At 54.4% G+C, this 20013-nt stretch overlaps 1 protein-coding gene across 2 annotated transcripts in view; it reads left to right on the top strand.

Moving 5' to 3' along the window:
* CACNA1C (calcium voltage-gated channel subunit alpha1 C) overlaps positions 1 to 20013 on the top strand; it is a 477743-nt gene that overhangs the window by 437315 nt on the left and 20415 nt on the right. For both annotated transcript variants that reach the window (XM_024128968.3, XM_028490773.2), the window contains 4 exons: positions 7120 to 7152; positions 9580 to 9708; positions 10921 to 10986; positions 11616 to 11707. In XM_024128968.3, the coding sequence (XP_023984736.2) occupies positions 7120 to 7152; positions 9580 to 9708; positions 10921 to 10986; positions 11616 to 11707 (320 nt within the window). The remainder of the gene's footprint in view (positions 1 to 7119; positions 7153 to 9579; positions 9709 to 10920; positions 10987 to 11615; positions 11708 to 20013) is intronic.

The following is a 20013-nucleotide window of genomic DNA, read 5'->3' as shown; positions in this document are numbered from 1 at the left end:
CACAGAGAGAGTACTAGTGCAGGGCAGCCGAGCAGGACGGTGGGGTGAAGTGACGCGGTCCTGGCTGGGGTCTCGCTAGGAGCTCGGCAGGGGTCGGGGGGGGCGCCAGGCCAGGGCCACCACACGTCACATCCCTGGGAGGGGCCGAGCTTGCTCAGGGTTTGCCAAGGCCGTGCGGCTAACAGGTGGCGAGAGCGGGTTTCGAGTCCGTCCCTGTGGGACAACTGACGCCTGCATTTCCGTGAGCCCTTCGGCCAAACCGCGGGCAGGCTGGCAGGGGCCCTGCACTCACAGGCCCCGCTCAGGGCCCTCCCAGCCTCGGGAGCCCAGGCAGGGCGGCTCAGCCGAACTTCTCCGGGCCTGAGGACACCAGGGGATGCTCAGACGCCTGGGCCCTGGGTCAGCGGGGCTTGGAGGACAAGAGGGCAGGAGGTGTGGAGCAGTCCCCTTCCCTGCCTTCTGCACAGGAGGAGAAGGCGGGCGGAGGGGAGAAGGCGGGCGGAGGGGAGAAGGCGGGCGGAGGGGAGAAGGCGTGGGGGCGGGGGGAAGGTGGGGCCACTGGGACGTGGTTCAGCCTAGGGCATCTGGGACGCACGTCGGGGCCTCGGGTGCTGCCCCAGGTGCTGCTCCCCTGGCTCCTGGGGCCGGTGGTCCTTTGACCACAGACCCACGGGCATGACTCCTAACGACCGCCCTCACTGGCTCCCCGTAAAAATAATGCAGCAGGTTTGGCTCCCACTCCGGCCTCGGGGCCTGGAGTGACTGGAAGGGAGACAGCATCCTGAGTCAGAGCCTCCCGCCACCCCGAGCCCGCGTGGGCCCACGCCTGGCTCCCCGCCTCCAGCATGGCAGAGAGGGGCCAGAACGGGCATCAGTGTCTAGATGACGGTGGTCCGTGTGGCCTGGGCTGCTTCTGAGGTCTAGTAAGTCAACACTGGTGGTGTCGGGCCAAGCCGGGTGGAGCCGCTGTGACCCTTGCCACCTTCCTGTGCCCCACCCCCACCCACCTGTTTCCCTCTGCTGGGCCCTCCCCCGCTGCTCCGGGAGCCCCTTCCGGCCCCTCGCCTTCTCAGCACCACCTCCACTCCCACGCCCCCAACAAACGAAGCCGCCAAGGTGCCTTGTTCACACGAGGGCAGTACCGACTCGGTACTGCCCGCCCCAAAAGAAACGCTGCCTTTAAAGGGACGAAGGTAAGACTCGACTAGAGAGGGTATCTGGAGCGTGGATGTGAGTGAGGAGGGGGCCCGGCCCCCAGCTGTCCTAAAGGGTAGTTTCTCCTCTGCTTGGAAAGGAAGTTGGCCCCGAGAGGTTGAGCAGAGCCCTGCTCGCCCAGCGGTGAGCCGGGCCCCCGACCAGCCGCGGTCCAGCAGGACGCGGGGAGCCATTTCCAGAGCCCGGGCTCTGCCTGCGGAGCGGGGCCCACGTGCTGGACAGCAGGCTGCCGGGCGCAGGGTGTCCCAGAGCAGGAGGACCCTGGAGGAGGGTCCTGCAGGCCTGACCCGAAAGGCCCCTGGAACCTGTTTCTAATGGTTCTCACCCGGCTGAGTTAGGCTGTCCGGTGTCCCGACAGCCAGGACCCGACGGGGCCCCTCTTGCCCTCCGCCTTCGGACCGAGACCCCTCCGCCTTCCGTCCTCTAATTTTCTTTCCTTTCCTCCCTCATTCTCATCTTTCCTGTCCTCATACAACCGTCTCCTTTCCCCTAAATCGGAGGACTGGACTGAAGGATGCTGTCAGGACACAGCCCTGGTTCAGCCGGACGGCCATCCGTCCAGGCCGCGGGTGTCACTTGTCCCCAGCTGAGCCAGCCGCCGGGGTGTCTGCCAGAGAGCATCTAAAGCAGAGGGACCTCGAGTATCCCCTGAGCTCGTGGAGGAAGTGAGGGAGCTAATTTCAGCAGGGCCCCAAGCACTGACAGGCGCCCCCAGAAGCACTCACTCTGTCTGATGCCGCTTGCCGAGAGCCGGCAGCTCTCGCTGGTTTGTTTCCTTGAGTCTGTCTCTGTCTCTCTTTTTCTTCTCCATCCTTCGGGCTCACTGTGTCCGTCCACGTGTGTGTGTCTCTCTCTCTCTATGTCCCTGTCTCTGTCTCTGTCTCTCTCTTTTTCTTCTCCATCCTTCAGGCTCACTGTGTCCGTCCACGTGTGTGTGTCTCTCTCTCTGGGTCCCTGTCTCTGTCTCTCTGTCTCTCCCCTCTGCCCCCACATATGGGATTTTGTGAGCGCTCCTGACAAGCTGGTTTTATCCATTTATTTTTCATGAGTTCCTTTTGTTGCTTATCTGTTTGAATGACTGTCCCTCCCAAGGAAGATGAGACGACCCTGGTGCTTCTGTAATCAGTCCCGTGTAGCGCGAGCTCCGGCAGAGGTAACGGCACCTGAGGAGCCGTCGGGCTGCGGGCGAGCAGCTCCTGAGGCTTCAGCCTCTCCCCAGCACAGCTAACGGCACAGGCCTGTCGCCGCAGTTCAGCACACAGAACGCCTGCTCTGCACCTCTCCTCCAGTCCCCTTGGGGCCAAAGACCCCTCAAGGGAGGCTCCGAAGGGCATTTCTACTGAGTGCCTATGACCACAAAGGTTCTCCTTTCTGGCTAGACTCTCCTTCCCCTTCTGGGTGGAATTTTCCTTTGGAGAAACAGATGTAAGCCCACGGGGGAGGGGGCTGCCTTTCCACCCTCCGCCCTCGCATCTTTGGGGTGACCTTCGCTTGCGCCCTGCCCTTTTCTGTCCTCGTTTCCGCCCCCCTCATAACCCCCATCTTCCTCTTCCCAGCTCTCTCCTCCTCAAACCCAATTCCATTCCTCCATTCGTGCCAGACCGAAATGGAAATTGGGCTTAAGAATTGCTTTCGACGGTCGGTATTTCCTTCATTTGCCCTCAAATCTGTGGCACCGACCCTCCGCTGTGCGTCTCCCTGTTGACACGTGCTTACTTAGACCTTGCGTCTCCCTCCCAAGAAAGCACTTCATTCAGCTCTAGAGAGCTAGCAGTTTACAACAGATTTTACTTTGACCTTGAAATTCCTTCCGTGCAGCCACCCCTGGCGGCTCTGACCGTCAGCTCCTCGCAACCCCTCCACGTTCCCAGGGCCACACCTCAGTTCCCGGGATGAACGTTTCTCCCGCTTGGAAGAGGGGCTAGAAGGGTAATGAGGACCCCCCTCCCGAACGCATGCCGGCTGGCTCCTGGCCACGAAAGCAGCGTCAGATGTCTCCAGAAGCCCTTGGCTCCCGTATCCCCAGCCCTCTCTGTGTGTACCAGCCTCAGATTTATCCTCCCACCCTAGGCTAACTGGGGTCTCGCCAACAAAGTCCCAACCCCCCAGACCCCACCTACAACACCGTGACATGCTCGCAGCTGAACTACCGTCTTGTTTTGCTGATCAAATCGAGATGAGGTTAGAGACAGTTGAAGTAGAGAAGCAGAGCTGGAGGGGGGATGGCAGGCGGAGGGGGGATGGCAGCTGGACCCAGATCTTCAGGTGGCTTGGATCCACTCCCTGAGTTCTGGACAAGAGTTTTTTGGGTTTTGTTTTTTAAAGCAAGGCTGCTGTCGGAGGGGGGCCAGTAAAAGATTCACACGCCCCCGTGCTGTTGCTTTTGACTCGGATCAGCGGGACGTGGCGTTTCCGTGACCAGATAGGTAACCGTTGTCTCAGCTGCAGCCACTGGGATTGGGCCCTTGTCCGAGGTTCTGTTTGGACTCAGCCCTCCCTGCAGGCGGGCAGGTCATCTGCACCCTTCCAAGCCAGCCTGGCCAGGAGACGCGGCCACGGCGCCCGGCTGCTCGTAAGTGCCCTCGAAGCGCCGCTCACAGAGAACATTCTGGAAGATAATCAGGATATCGAAAGCTACCGCCTGGCCCTACCTCCCCGCTAACCCCCGCCCCCCAGCTACGCAAGAAGCGGGTGCCGAGAAAGAGGAGAAGACGGGAGAGGAAGCAGTCCCTTTTTTATGTGGTCGAGGGCGATTTCCAACAACCTCTGCGTTGTCCAGAGAGACAATGGGATGTAAACTGGGAAACGCCCCTCCGATTCTGGCGTCCGTCCGTCCTGGAGAACCCTCTGTGCAGGCTCCGGTGCCCCTCAGTCCCCTCGGCTGCCACGGGGGGTCTAGAGAGAGGGCACCCCAGTGGAAAGAACAGTGAGGACATTCCGGAAACAAAGGCTTCATCCACGGCGGCGGAGCTTCTCCTCTGGTCCTGAACTTGGGTCGGAAAGGCGGCTTTCCAGAGCCACCCCAGGTCTTTGCCGGCTGAACCGTACAAGGTGACCCACATACACGTGCCCAGGTGAGGGCAGGGTCTGTCCTCGCTGCTGGCCCGGGGCCTCCCTGACAGTGCCCCACCTCTGCCCCACACGGGGAGGAATAACCTCATTTCATTGCTGCCAACTGCGAGAGCAAATGAAGGTAATTGCCCTGGTACCCCAGCCCCCTGAAAATGACCAGATCGTTAGAAGGCAGAGCTCAGGGCGGGTGGCTGAGAAACGGGCTGCCCGCTCCCGCTCGCGGACACGAGCTGGCGGCAGGCAGGGTGCAGGGCAGGTGACCCCACTGCCCGCACCGGAAAGGTAGCTCCGGGTCACCGGGAGCGAGGCTGGGGAAGCATCCGAGGGGGCGGCTCAAGCACTCGGGGCTCCCCATTAATCCTGCCCTTAGCTCAGAAGGTAGGAGTGATGCTCGGCGGTCCCTCGGGACGTTCTGGGGACCACGGCGTTCGGCAGACACGCTCGCCCGTCTCCTGGCCGCCCGGCATCTGGGGGTGACCTTGGGCGGCAGGGCGGCAGCCAGGGGCTCTCTGTGGGCAGGGCTGTGCGACGGGCCCCTTCCTGCCCTCTCCTGTAGGAGTCACTCCGGGTTGCCTTCTGGCTTTGTTACGACGCGCGGTTACTCTCCAGCCCGTGGACCTTGTAAGCACAGCTCCTCACGTGAGGACAGGCGCACACGCGCGGCTGACAGGTGACCCTGCCCCGGCAAGTCAGAAGCAGCCTCTGAAGAGCGAGCCTCGAGGCCCAAGAAAAAAACGAACCCGTGAGTCTCCACGTTCTCCCCAAGTGAGGCTCTTTGGACGCCGGGTTCCCGGAGGCCCGTCCTTCCTCTCTCCACGGCCCTCCTCGTCTCCTGTCATAGGGGCGGATCATGAGGGTTACTGGGGAGTTCCTGGCGGCCCAGCGGTCAGGACTCGGCGCTTCCACTGCGGGGGGCCCAGGTTCGATCCCTGGTCGCGGAACTGACATCCCACAAGCTGCGCGGGGCGGCCGAAAAAACAGCGTTACTGAATTAATACATAGTGTTAAAATAATACGATATGCTCAAGGTGATTAGAACAGACCTAAAGGCAAATCTTGGAGTAAAATATGACCTACATAAATGAGGTCTGAAATGGGAGCATAGAAGGCTAAAAACAAGAAAACGACAGTTAAGACATTTAAAAAGCCCAAATGAAGGATTCTGAATGTTTAAGCAGTAAAATAAGTAGTTTTAATTTTTTCACGGTTGGGGGTTAATTCGGTCGGGCCAGGTGACCCAGGCGGGTCCTCTAAAACACCCCCATTCTGGACCCATTCGGGATGGGGTTGACCCAGAAGACCTTCAGTCATCTACCCAGGGCTCTTGGAAGTAATGGGCAGCTTTGGTGGTTTTCAGGGTGCATCCAAGAAGGGAGCAAGGCTAGAGCCTGCTGGGCGCTCGGCCTAGAGCCCAGCACTCAGTGCCTGTGGACTCTCCTCTGTGCGGACCTCACACCCCTCCCCCACTGAAGCCCGGGAAACATGGGGCTCCTCACAGGTTAACACCGGGGCGCAAGCCCCCGACCAGCCTGGAACTTCCCCCATGCGTACTTGTGCGTGCGTGTGCGTGCGTGTGCGTGTCTGTCTCCGTGTTCTCTCTCAGCCTGCTGGCCAAATCCTAGACACCCCACCCCGTCCAGGCACGTGGGTGGACCTGGCAGCTGCAGCCCGTCGTGAAGCAGAGACAGATCTAGACCGTGTTCCGTAAACGACCAGAGAGGCGTCCTGTCCCTTCTCCTCCCTTCCCTCACCCTGTGTCTCCCCCAGTCCCCGAAAAGGACACCTCCCAACTTGCAATGGGAAAAAGAGGAATTTGCTGAGAAATCTGTTACCAAAGAAGTATTTTTCAGTCTGCGAGCAAATGTCTGGTTGTGCACCTTTCCGTCCTTCAAAAACCCCATTACATGTTCTCCTTGTTTATACCTTGAAAACAGAAACACAGGAGCAACTCTCTGAAAGCGGAGGGTAAGAGTGAAGTCGTGACCTTCTAGAAGGAGTTGACAGCTCAGGCGGCGGGGACCAGTCCAGGCTGTGCTCTGTGTGCGGGGCTGAAGGGCAGGGCACCTTCCCGGCTGCAGCTCAGGGCTGCTGTGGGATATGCCCCCCTGAGGCCAGGCCCCTCGGCCCCTGCCCCCTAATGAGCCCAGAGCCCAGAGTCAGACCCCTGAGAACAGCTTCTCGGCGTGTTAACAATAATGTCCTAAATTGTGTGCGGGGCGTTCAAATTTAATAAACAGATCCACGCTCGTTATCTCAGGCCAGTGTCCAAGGCCCACACCCGGGGATCAGAAGCCTAGCAGGCCCTTCTCCCTCCTGAGCCTCAGCTTGAGGGCTAGCCCCACCACAGAGGGGGTAAGTGAACCTCAGTCTTCTCCTGGACCTGGGGGGCCACTGCCCCTGGGCTCCTTTGCTCAAATACACGTGGGCAAAGAGCAGCCTTGGGCACAGGCAAGGTCTCTCGCCTTCAGCTGGCAGTGCTGCGTAAGCATGTGCAGTGCCAGCTCCTGGAGGCTATCTTAGGACACACGGCTGATTACAAACAAACAAAACCTCCATCCTCAAAATCCAGAACACCTCCGTGATAACAGGTGTGAATTAGTAGTTAATCTGTAGCCAGAGAGGCTTCCGGGCAGGAGAACACCCAGAGTCCTCGCCGGGTGGGAGTCCACTCTGGCGGCGCCCGGACTCTGCCAGGCCTGTGCCGTGTGCCCTCCTCTTGGCCCTCTTGCCCTCTCCTGCCACTGTGTTGCTCCTGTGTTACCAAGACCTAGAACGCCGGGCGTCTTTGTCGGAGACTCATTACAGCTTATCTCTGTCTGCCTTTCTTTAAAGCCAGCTGAACATACCCAATGCTCTCCCTTTATGGTAAGACCGAGCCTCCAGACCACGCTCTCAGCTTCTGTGACCCGCTCTAACATACCCACTTCCCCCACCCGACCCCCAGCATCTTGGAGCCCAGCCCCCGATGCATGCTGCCCGTGTGTGTCTGCCGTGCACCTCGCCTGCCTGGTCTGTAGCTGTCGAGTGCTGTTGGTGTGACATTTCCGTCCTTGAGCTTTCCTGGGGGTGGCAGTTCACCGTGACCTTGACTGTCTAATGAGCCACTGGGAGAGAATCGGACCCGAGGGCCATTTCCTGTTAAACGTCCTGAGCACTCTGCTGGCTGACGTCCCCACCCTGAGTCTGACGTGGGGTTTGCACGGGGCACCCACGAGCGCCATGGCGAGGCCTCTGGGAAGGAGGAAGGAGAGGTGACATAGCCGGAGACGGGGAGGTCCTCCTAGTCACCAGGCCGCCCTCCAGCTCTGAGTCAAGGCCCCAGTAAGCGGTTAAGCTGCGTTCGTTACCCAGAGAGTGGTTGGGTTTCCTGTCACCCCGACGGTGTGACCCGTGAGGGGCATTAAAACTAGGCCCCGCCCGCTTCACCGCAGCAGACCGTCTGGTGGGAGCCGCTTCTGCCCTAGGAATCTTTGGCTAAAGTGATAGAGAGGCCGACCGGTGTGACCTTGAAGTCTCCTTGGAACAGCTGTCTCCAAGAGGCTGCCGTCACAGACTTCAAACGTGGGCCAAGCGTGAGTTTTTAGGAGGCCCGGTGAGTGGGTTAACTCCCCGAGCCCCAGCCGTCAGCAGACAGAGGCAAGATCGGTGGGGGTGTTTCCTGACGACGCCCGCGACCGCAGCCGGCAGGGCTGAGCCTGGACGTGCTGCCCGTATGTCTCCGGCCAGCGGAGCATAAGGCACCTGCGGCGTCGGGAGGGCTCTGAACCCGGACGAACTCACGCTGGAGGCTTGCGTTTTGCTTTTTAACGAGTCAGACGCAGATGCCTCTGCGGCGCCAGCCTCCCAGGCTCTTGGGGCCCAGCTGAGTTCCGTGCAGGCTGGCGCTCCCTTCTTCTGTCTCCCTTCCCAAGCACAGTGGGGCTGACGGCGAGTTCCGAGGCCCTGAGCCGCCCCTGCCCTTACCCTGGAGGAGCGCCACCTCCTTTTAAGGAGAGAAAGTAGCATTTCAAGTAGGTACCCGGGTGATAGAAATGCAGACGTGAAGGGCATCAAAGACTTCAAAATGCAGACAGGTCGGCCCGGGGGCCAGACGGCCTGCTGCCAGCGCCCCCCGGCGCCTGTGGCCCCCAGCCACCAGCCCGCCCCAGGGGAGCAGCTCTGGGTCAGAAGGAGAAGGGTAGATGCACCCCGCCCCGGGAGGAGCAGGTTGTGCCGGCGCGGGTAAAACCTGACCCCCGCGCGGGGCTCCCGTTCTGATCGGGCTGAGGGGAGGGGCCCCTGGAGCCCTGGCCACAGGCTCAGAACCAGGGGCCGCGAGGGCTCCGGCGCCGGTGGGATTTTCGTGGGCGTGGCCAGGCCGGCTCTGAGCTGGAGACGGTCAGACGTGAAGCCAGAGGAGTGGGAGTTGGGAATCGGGGCCCACGTGGGCCCGGCCACTACCCAGAGCTGCCTCCGAGCAGGGGCCCGCCACAGGAGCAGTAACAGGAAGCCCAAAGGTCCGTTCTCTCCCGGCGCCCGCGGGGCTGGGGCTGCACTGGCTCTGGGGAACCGGCCAGGTCCCGGGGCCACCACCCCAGCTCCCTGGCCGGTGGGGGCAGGAGGAGGCTCGGGGGTCAGTTTGCGCTGCTTGTCCTCAGATCTGGAGGAGAGGGTGACAGGGCTGCGTGTCCGGCCCCTGACCCCCGGCCAGGCATGCGCCGGCCCCCGGCCCGCTCCCGGACGCCCCTGGGGAGCCCACCCGCCCTGACCAGGGCCCCTCGGTCCTCTCACAGCAGGGAGACCCGTCCAGGCCTCACGCCCCACTGCCTGGGCCTCCACCCCTCCCCGGCCTGCGCAGCCGGCGGGCCCAGGGCAGAGGGGGGCGGAGGGGCAGCTGGGGCTGCGGCCCGGGCACTGCCCAGCGCCCACAGCCCCGGCCCGTCCACAGCCGTGGGGGGAGGTGGCACGCAGAGTGCTGAGGCTGGGCAGCCCCCGCGCCCCCGGACCTGCCGAGCGCCGGGCCCGCTCGGGACGCCGGGCCCTCGGCTGAGCCAAGCAGGCGGCGGCGGGGGCACCAGGGCGGCTCTCGGCCTAGATTTCAGAGCAGATGGAATTTCTAGGGAATCACCTGCCGCCCCCCCCCCCCGCCCCGGGGGCTTAAGACCAGGGACGCTGGGGCAGAGGCTCGGGGCCTGGGCACGGCCGGGCGCCGCAGAGGCCTGGGGCCGGGCCTACCCGTGGGCGCCGGGAGAGTCGAGTGCAGCCGGCCCCCGCCGCCCGCCTGCGTGTTAACTGCTGTGTTAACGGCCCCAGAACGCGGAGGAGAACTCCCGCATCTCCATCACCTTCTTCCGCCTCTTCCGGGTCATGCGTCTGGTCAAGCTGCTGAGCCGTGGGGAGGGCATCCGGACGCTGCTGTGGACGTTCATCAAGTCCTTCCAGGTACCCCCCCGGCCCCCCTCCCAGGCCCCACCTGGGGCGATGCCCCAGCTGAGGGGAGGCTGCGCGCGTTCTGCTTTCTTCTCTCTTTTGCGGGTCTGCCCCGAGAAGTGACTGCACAAAGGGGCTTTGGGGTGGAAGAGGTTTGAAAGCCGTGGGCAGAGGTGGCCCGACGACCCCTACAGCCGCTCCCAGTTCGGGTGTCGTCAGCCCGGGGCCGGCACCCTGGACCCGGCAGTGGCTCAGCAGGGTCTGCCGTCCGCACCTGCTTAGGGACTTAGCCGGACTCCCCGGTGTGCCCCGTGTGGACCCAGGGCTGCCAACTGCGGGGCCAGTTCTGGGCCCCCAGCGCTCGTTGCCTTCCGTGGAAGCAGAATGACGGTGGCCCCGGCCTCAGCCGTGGGTGACTGTACCGGCCCCACGTGCTCACCCCCTCCCCCGACATTTCCTGGGCGCCACTGCAGGTGGAGCCCAAGCGCCCACCCGGCTGGACGGCCCGTAGTCCCGCGGTGCCACCTAGTGGTGTGCGGGCTCCATCCACCCCGTGAGCCGCGAGGCCCCCTCCCCGGGAGGAGGTGGGGAGCACACCGAGTGAGAGAAGCGCAGAGACCGGCCGCGGGCCAGGCACTGCCCAAGCGTCTTGTGAGCCTTAAATCGGCCAGGCCCCAAAACCCCCTGAGGTCATTACTTTTCTCCCCATTTTTCAGATGAGGACACTGAGGCTCAGAGAGGTTAAGCCCAGCCCAGCCCCCACAGCTACAGGGGCGAAGCGGGCTTGAGCCCAGGGTCTCGCTTTTGTCTAGCGCCCCTTCGTCCTGCCTTTCCTACACCCGGCGGAACAGCTTACAGCTGTGAGGGGGGGAGGGGCTGCTGGGTGTCCCCCACGGCCCTCGGCTGCACGAGGACAGGTGGGTGGCGGGAGGGTGTTTTGCTGTTTCTAGATTGTTTGTACCAAGGGAGCATCATGCCAAGTCCCGAGCTCAGAGCCCACCTTTCTGGGCGGACCTCCCCAGGTCTCAGGTGCTTGACACCCAGGTGAGGGGAGGGGTCGGCACCGGGCTCAGGCTCCTCCCATTTAGTGCCCAGAACGTCTGCGGGGCTCCTGGAAGTGCCCCCCAAGCCAGGCAGCAGCTGGCGACTGAAGAGACGCCGCCCAGGGAGGGGTCCAGCCAGCGGTCCCCCGCCGACTTCACGGCATCTGTGTGCCCCTGCCAGGCCCTGCCCTACGTTGCCCTCCTGATCGTGATGCTGTTCTTCATCTACGCCGTGATCGGAATGCAGGTAGGACAGGCTCCCGGCCGTCTCCTCAGGCCCGGCCCCCAGCCCACACCCCCTGACGCCGGCCCCTCCTTCTGAGGCTGGAAAGGTCACCGGAACTGGAACTTTCCCCCGACCCCCGTGGTGTCCCGGGGGTGCACAGCTCTGAGACCCTCTCTCCCCATTGCCCCTGGCCCAGCTTCCACTCTATAGGGAAAAACTCCCCCAAGTTATGTGAAGGGCCTATTTGTTCATTGTTCCTCAATAAAGTATTTTTTAAAGAGGAAAGAAAAATAGTCTCAAGAATCTGCAGCCAAAAAGAAGAAAAAGGAAAGAGGAAGGCCAGTGAGCCTTGTCCCTGCACAGATGCAGGGTCGAGGTCTCAGCCTCCACCCGCTCGCAGCCCCCCTCCCGAGGGCCCAGGGCGCTTTGCTGGGATGCTTGTCCGGAGCGGGGTCCTGGGACCAGGGGCTGGACAGGGCAGCAGGTACCTGCCCCCGCGAGGCCTTCCAGGTCGCAGAGGGGACTCCGTTCAGCTTATGGGCCAGCCCGTCCGAGGTGAACTGTGACCCCTGAAGAGACCATTGAACGATGGGTGGGAACCAGGACCCCTCTGTCCACAGCTCACGGGCCCCGTCCTCTCCCCCTGCCAGGTGTTCGGGAAAATCGCCCTCAATGACACGACGGAGATCAACAGGAACAACAACTTCCAGACCTTCCCCCAGGCCGTGCTGCTCCTGTTCAGGTGAGTGCACACAGGGACACCTGCTGGGTGCGGCCCTGGCCTGGGCGCACGACCAGAGCTGGGCTGGGGGGCTGGGAAGCCCCCTGACCGGGAAGCCTTCCTTTCACTGTCGTGTATAATGACTGGACACGGCCCCTGCCGCTGACCCTGGAAGCCAGTAGGGGATCAGAATCAAATTCCAAGAGCGCCCTGGTTCGAAGCTGAGCCAGGCCTGCAGCACACTCGCTATGTGACCTTGAGTGACCTCGAGCAAGACAGCAAATGACTCCGAGCCTCAGTTTCCTCCTCAGACAAGCCCAGCTGCCAGAGTTGGTGCCACTGTCTGTTTCAGTGGCTCCGTCCACGGCACTTAGTTCCCCCCTTGGCCTTCACCCTCTGGGGGGGGCCGCGGCCACAGGTACAGCGGGGGGAGGGGTGTGTCCCGCCCGACCCCGAGGGAAGGAGTCCGTGCGGCAGCCCCATGTCTTTCCTCCTCTGGGTCCCAGTGACCCCCTGGGCTGCCCCTCCCCGGCTCTCCTCACCATCCTGCTCATCGCAGCCTGGGCTCTGGGACCCCCCACCTGGTCCAGGGCTGGTGGTGATGAGAACTGTTTACTCAGTGCCTGGACCAGATGATGCCTGGAGTCCGTTGCAGCACCTGTACTCTCCACGCTACGGTGCTGGGAGAGGCACTGAGGCCTTACCGTCCCCGGGGGTTCTTTCCGAAGATCCAGGGATCCGCCCATCAAATAACCCCACCTTCGCTATGCTCTGTGGAATCCTTTCCCCACGTCCAAGCCCACAAATCATCATTGCTCACAACGTGTTCAATCAGAACGGCAGTCCCCTTAAATATCAGTCCGACGTCACCCTCCCTCAGACGGTAGCCGTGAGAACACGGGGCCATCATAAACCACAGCCTCACAGCAACATTTACGCCTGAGCCACATTTAAGTATGGGATGTGGACGCGTGTGAGCCAGGGCACATGGGTCTCCCCTCTCCTTTCCTAAAGTCCTTGGCAACAGGAGATAGTTTGTAAAAGAACAAGGAAGGATAAAAGCCAAGAAAGAGCCATTTTGAGCCAGCAGTGCTGACGACGTCTTCAACAGAGGCCAAGCAGATGGGGTTCAGCGGACAGAGGACCAGGTTCGGAGGAAGACGCATCCCAAAGCAGGCGAGCCTGTGAAGGCGCGAGAGCGGCCAGGGCCTCCCCAGGCTCAGGGTCCACAGGGGCCAGGCACGGGACGGCTGGGGCCACGACCACACTGCCTCCGTGGGCACCCGCGTTTGGAGAGCGTTTGCTGATGCCCACAAGCTGAAAGCAGAGCCCTGCCACCACCGCCTGGGCTTTGGCGTCTAAGGAGTAGAGCAGGGCCCCAAGGGAACCCACCCTTTAAGAGAAGCTACCTGTCCACCCCACCTGGCAGCACGTCTTGTCTTGTCTTCCGTGGTCCCCAGAGAGGCTCCTGCAACGAGAACTTGATCCACAGAGTTGTGTACTGGGCCCCCGACCACAAAGAGCAGTAACAGTCACCCCAAAGTACTGGGGGAAAACCAATGTCAGAAAAGAAGTCACCACACTCACCTAACGGATGAATGAACACATCAGGAGGAAAAGAATAGGGAGAGGGAAAATATTTGAAAATAAGCATAATTTGTGTCTTTAGAGAGATTATAGAACCTGGCGCATCTGTCAGATTAGAAAGGAGTGGGAGGAGGAGGAGAAGTCATTATTAATAAGAACAAATTAACGAGAGAATTAATTACATTTAATTAAAGAGAGAACTCAGAAAATATACAATTGTTAAAATATTTATTTATTTATTTTTGGCTGCACTGGGTCTTCACTGCTGCACGCGGGCTTTCTCTAGCTGCGGCGAGCGGGGGCTACTCTTCGTTGTGGTGCACGGGGTCTAGGCGCGCAGGCTTCAGTAGTTGTGGCGCACGGGCTTAGTCGCTCCGCAGCATGTGGGATCTTCCCGGACCAGGGCTCGAACCCGCGTTCCCTGCATTGGCAGGCGGATTCTCAACCGCTGTGCCACCAAGGAAGTCCCAGTTGTTGCAATATTTTTTAAAGAGACATAGCTCAAGAAGGAATTAATGATCTGAAAGACCGAGCCAGGAATCGTCTCGGTGTACAGCCAAAAGGACAAAGAGATTGATATAAAAGTTAACACATGGAGGATAGAACCAGAAAATCCTATCTTTATGATACAAATTGAGACAAAAAAGAACTGAAGGAATGGAGAGAAGGAAATACAGGAATGAGCAAAGAAAATTTCAAATGAAGATACATGCCTTCAGATCGAAAGGCCTAGTAAGTGCAGAACAGGTTAATCCCAAAGACCCATAGCTAGACGCATGATGAAGTTTCAGGAAACCAAGAGTAAAGAAAATATCCTAAAAGTTTCCAAAGAGGAAAAGTCAATTACGTTCAACAGTAATTCTAATTGTCATTAGAATTCGCATCATCATCTACTGTATAACAGAAGACAAAAGAGTAATACATTTAGGATTAGGAGGGAAATGTATTACTGAACCTAGACTCCTATAATGCAGCCTAATCAGCATCCAAGTAACAAAGCAAAATAAAGATGCTTCCAGAAGTGTAAGAACCCAGGAAGTTTACCACATAAACCTTCTCGGAAACGATTACACAAGGATGTATTTCCACAGAATGAAAGATTAATCTAAGATGTCGAGTGGGCAGAGAAATGCTATGAGTAAAGAACCACTGAAGTTCATAGTTCTGAGCTGTCAGCAAAGAAATTATAAAGCTCGTGTTAATTCTAAATAATTGTTAAGGGAAAATACCTAAGACCTTGAATGCAATTTGGAAGTAAAACCCCATATTATCTCAACAAGGCAGGAATGATGAGAAGCATGCAAGTGTGTGAAGATTCTTCTCCTGTTTGGAGAGAAGAAATAGATACTGTTCAACTCTATGCATGGGGAGGGGGACGTGCATATAAACAGATGTTAAATATTTAAAAGTCAACCGTTAGGAAAACAGAAATGAGATAGTACATTCTAGACCACTAGAAGAAGAAAAAAGAAAACCTTAGCAATTCAGCAAAAGGAAGGAAAGACGAAAGAAGGCAGGAAAGAAAGAAAATTAAAACATAAAGTGACAGGAAAGAAAACAAAGATATTAATAATCACTGAAAATTAAAATCTTCTATTAAAAGATACTCTAATCTTGGCTTTAAGAAATCTAGCCGTAGCCTGTTTATAACAGACGGAGTAAAATAAAATGACCTAAAGAGAACAAAAATAAAGAAACAGAAAAAGAATACCAGACAATGCTTACCTAAGAAGTAGGTATAGTAATAGCAACATCAGAAGAAATAAAATTCCAGGTGAAAGGCATTAAACAGGACAAAGAAGGATATTTGATATTGATAAAAGATATAATCCATCGAGAATATATAACAATCATTAAAGCACATAAGCCTAACAATATAGTTTGGAAATATGTCAGTCAGACACGGATAGAACAATAAGGAGAAAATTCACACACACAGTCACACAAAGTGGGAGACTTTGATACAGTGTGTAGAAAGTGACAGATCATACCTGTGTGTGTGTAACTGAATCACTCTGCTATGCACCTGAAACAAACACTACATTTTTAATCAACTATACCCCGATATAAAATAAAAAGTTAAAAAAAAAATCTAAACTATAGGCAACTACCAAAAAAAGAAAAAGAGAAAGAAAATGACAGGTTAGACAGAACAAAATAGAAGAAAGGGCAAAGAACATCTAAATAACACAATTAACAAACTTCATCTAATAAATTTATACTCAGTAAATGGCAAAAAACAAAGTTCTTTTTAAGCCCCAGAAGCATTCATAAAAATTAGGCAAGATTTGAGTCACAAAGAAGAATTCAATAAATTCTAAAACTTCTCTGACTTCAATACATAAAAAATTAGGAATTAACCATAAAACCAAGTCCCTCCAAAATCTGTTCACTTAAATGTTTAGAGCCACTCTTCTAAATAACTCACAGCTGAGGCTACAAACTACTCAGAAATGAGAATGTGAGCACACTATATCTTCCTTTTTTTTTTTTTTTTAATGAGACCCCCTCGCCTGGGCCTGAGATTGTTTGTTTGTTTATTTATTTATTTATTTATTTATTTATTTATTTTTGGCTGCTTTGAGTCTTAGTTGCGGCACGTGGGATCTTTCGTTGTGGCACACGGGCTTCTCTCTAGTTGTGGCGTGCAGGTTTCTCTTCTGTAGTTGTGGCGTGCAGGCTCCAGGGCGCGTGGGCTCTGTAGTTTGTGGCACGCAGGCTCTAGTTGAGGCGTGAGAGCTCAGTAGTTGTGGCGCACGGGCTTAGCTGCCCTGCGGCATGTGGGATCTTAGTTCCCTGACCAGGGATTGAACCCATGTGCCCTGCATTGCAAGGCGGATTTTTTACCACTGGACCACCAGGGAAGTCCCACGCTATATCTTAAATTTATGAGATGCACCAGTAAGCCAAAGGACAATTCAAAGCCAAAATTAACATTTTTTTTTTTTTTTTGCGGTACGCGGGCCTCTCACTGTCGTGGCCTCTCCCGTTGCGGAGCAGAGGCTCCGGACGCGCAGGCCCAGCGGCCATGGCTCACGGGCCCAGCCGCTCCGCGGCATGTGGGATCCTCCCAGACCGGGGCGCGAACCCGGTTCCCCTGCATCGGCAGGCGGACGCGCAACCACTGCGCCACCAGGGAAGCCCTAACTTTTTTTTTAATTTACAGTAAGTAAACGAATAAATGAAAAAAGAATAGGAAAATAACCCCAAAGTGTGAAGGAATGCATTTATTAAAATAAAAGCAGAAATTAATAAAATATAAAACAAAAACATTCATCAACAAACCCTAAAACTGATTCTTTGAAAAGACCAATAAATAGGCAAACTTTCATCAAATTCAATTTTTTTAAAAAGATGCAACAGCAGGAATAAGAAAAGCAACATAATTATAGATGTGGAGTGATTTTTAAAATGATGAGAATATTATGAACAAATGAATGCCAATATATTTGAGTATCTAGATGAACTAGATGCTTTTATATAGAAAAAGAGAAATCACAAAAATTGTCTTGAGAAGAGTATTTTTTTAACTAACCACAACAGAAATGGAAAAAGTAGTCAAAATTTTAGTCCTCTAAAAGGCTAGATCTGGGCTTCCCTGGTGGCGCAGTGGTTGCGCGTCCGCCTGCCGATGCAGGGGAACCGGGTTCACGCCCCGGTCTGGGAGGATCCCACATGCCGCGGAGCGGCTGGGCCGGAGCCTGTGCTCCGCAACGGGAGAGGCCACAACAGGGGGAGGCCCGCATACCACAAAAAAAATAAATAAATAAATAAATAAAATAAAAGGCTAGATCCAATACATTTATGTTTGCTATTTGCCAAAATATCAAAGAATAAATCATTCCTATGTTACATAAACTTTCCAGGAGTAAAAATGGGTAGGAAACCTCTTTCTGTATGACTAACTACGACTGATACCAATAAGAAAGGGAAGAAAGTAAGAAATATAGATATAAAAGTGTGTAGACAGGGGCTTCCCTGGTGGCGCAGAGTCCGCCTGCCGATGGAGGGGATGCGGGTTCGTGCCCCGGGAAGATCCCGCGTGCCGCGGAGCGGCTGGACCCGTGAGCCATGGCCGCTGAGCCTGCGCGTCCGGAGCCTGTGCTCCGCAATGGGAGAGGCCACAACAGTGAGAGGCCCGCGTACCGCAAAAAAAAAAAAAAAAAAAAAAAATGTGTAGACATAACTATCTTTGTTTACAAACAACGGGCTAATCCAACTAGAAAACCCAAGCAAAGCAACTCAAAAGCCTTTATAACAAAAGGATCAGGAAGGTGACAATTAACAAAGGAAAACAATCACTTTCATGTACTGATAATGTACTAGTCTGGGCAGCCTAGTCTAACACCATAAATGGAGCGGCTCAAACAGCAGACATTTCTTTCTCACATTTCTGGAGACTGGAAGTCCAAGATCAAGGTTTCATGATTCTGTTCCTGGTGGGAACCTCTTCCTGGCCTGCAGACGGCGGCCTCATCGCCGTGTCCCCGCTTGGTGGAGAGAGAGGAGAGCGCCAATCTCCCTTCCCGTTCTTATAAAGATGCTAATCTCATCACGAGGCCCCAGCCCCATGAGCTGATCTAAACTTAAGTGCCTGCCAATGCTGTCACGTTGAGGTTTGGGGCCGCAACATACAAATTCTGAGGGGACTCATACATTCAGTCCGTAACAGGTAATAGCTGATCCATAAATATAATAAATGAGCTCATGAGCTATCACTTTTTCAACATGATACTGCAAGTTTTATCCAATGCAATAAGATGAGAAAAATAAACCAAAGGGTGAGAATTGGAGAAGAAGAAAAAATTAAATGCCAAAAAAATTGATTTTGCCAGACTCAACAACAAGAAAATAAACAATCCAATTTAAAAATGGGCAAAGGACTTGACATCTTCAAAAAAAGATATGTGAATGGCCAATGAACATAGGAAAAGATGTTCAACATCACTAATCATCAGGGAAATACAAACCAAAACCACAATGGGATACCACCCCCCACCCATCAGGATGGCTGCTATCAGAAAAACAAGTGCTGATGAGAATGTGGAGAAATTGGAACCTTTGTGCATTACGTGTAAGAATGCAAAATGGTAACAGCCACTGTTGAAAACTGTACGACGGTTCCTCAAAATATTAAAAATAGATTTAAAATACCATATGATCCAGCAATTCCACTTGTGTGTATATACCTAAAAGAATTGAAAGCAGGGTCTCAAAGAAATATTTGTACACTTCTGTTCATGGCAGCATTATTCGCAATAGCTAGAGCATGGAATCGACTGTAGGTCCATCAAGAGAAGAATGGAAAAGGAAAACGTGGTTATACCACAGTGGAACATTATTCAGCCTTAAAAAGGAAGGGAATTCCAACACCTGCTTCAACATGGATGAAACTTGAGGCCATTATGCTCAGTGAAAGAAGTCATAAAAGGACAAGTGTTCTGTATGATTCCACTCACAAGAGGCACTTAGTCAAAATCATAGACACAAAGTATAATGGTGGGTGCCAGGCGTAGGGGGGAGGGGAGGAGAGTTACTGTTTAAGAGGCATAGATTTTCAGTTTTACGAGATGAAAAGCGTTCTGGAGATGGATGTTGGTGATGGTAGGACAGCACTGTGGGTGTGTTTAATGCCACCGAACTGTACACTAAAAATGGTTAAGACGGTCAATTTTATGTTGTGTGTATTTTACCACAATTTTTAAAAGAAAATATGTAAATAAAACATCTTTTAGAAAGTCAATTGCTATGTGACCGTACAAGAGAAACCACAGAATAATAAGAGAGTTCAGCAGATCTTCTATATATAAAGTCAATAGTATTCTCTCCACATCTGTTGCAAACAGAAAATATAACTTTTTAAAGGTACCATTTATAATAGGAACATTTTACTTGTTTATCTTAAGTAAACTACCTAGAAAAAAATCTAACGAAAGATGTATATAGGGAAATTATAAACTTTTATTAAAAGACATTTTAAAAGGCCTAAATAAATGGAGAGGTGGATCGGGTTTATGGTTAGGAGACTTAATAGCAAAAAGATGTCAAATTCCTCTAGTTAATCTATATGTTGATGCAATTCCAGTAAGAGTCTCAGTGGGATTATTCGTAGAACTTAACAAGCTGATTCTAATATGTCTGCGGAATCGAAAAGGAAAAGGAAAGGGAAAAGCCAAGACAGCTTTGCAGGACAGCAGGCTGGAAGCACTGACTCTCTGTGCGAGATCAAGACTTGCTGTAAACCTGGAGTGATTCAGACAGCGTGGTACATTGAAGTCAAGACAGATGAATAAACCTATAGAACAGAAAGAAGAGGCTGGCACAAGACTCATACACGTATGGAAATGAGATTTATGTCAGAAGAGCTATTTCACATATGTAGGTAAAGGTGGACTGTTCAATAAATTGTATTAAGAAAATTGGTTATCTAGACAGAAAAAGATAAAGCATATTTCTACCTCGCATGGAGCCCCCATATAAATTCCATATTAATGGGTTATTATGAAATTATTATGAAAAACAAAACTTGGGCCTTTTAGAACATATTGGAGAATATTTTATGACCTAGAATAGGGAAGGATTTTTTAGACAAGTTGCGAAAAGCACAGAACAGAAGAAAAATTATGATCTGACCACATTAAAATGTAAAACTTGGATTCATCACAATACACCATCAATAAAGCTGGAAACGAGCCACAGACTGGAAGACACTGCTTGCGATGTGTATAACTGACAGAGGA

The sequence above is a fragment of the Physeter macrocephalus genome, chromosome 6 (genome assembly GCF_002837175.3).
Source record: "Physeter macrocephalus isolate SW-GA chromosome 6, ASM283717v5, whole genome shotgun sequence".
NCBI classification, from domain to species: Eukaryota; Metazoa; Chordata; class Mammalia; order Artiodactyla; family Physeteridae; genus Physeter; species Physeter macrocephalus.
Note: the sequence above shows the minus strand (reverse complement) of the source record. Positions and strands in the feature narration are given on the sequence as shown.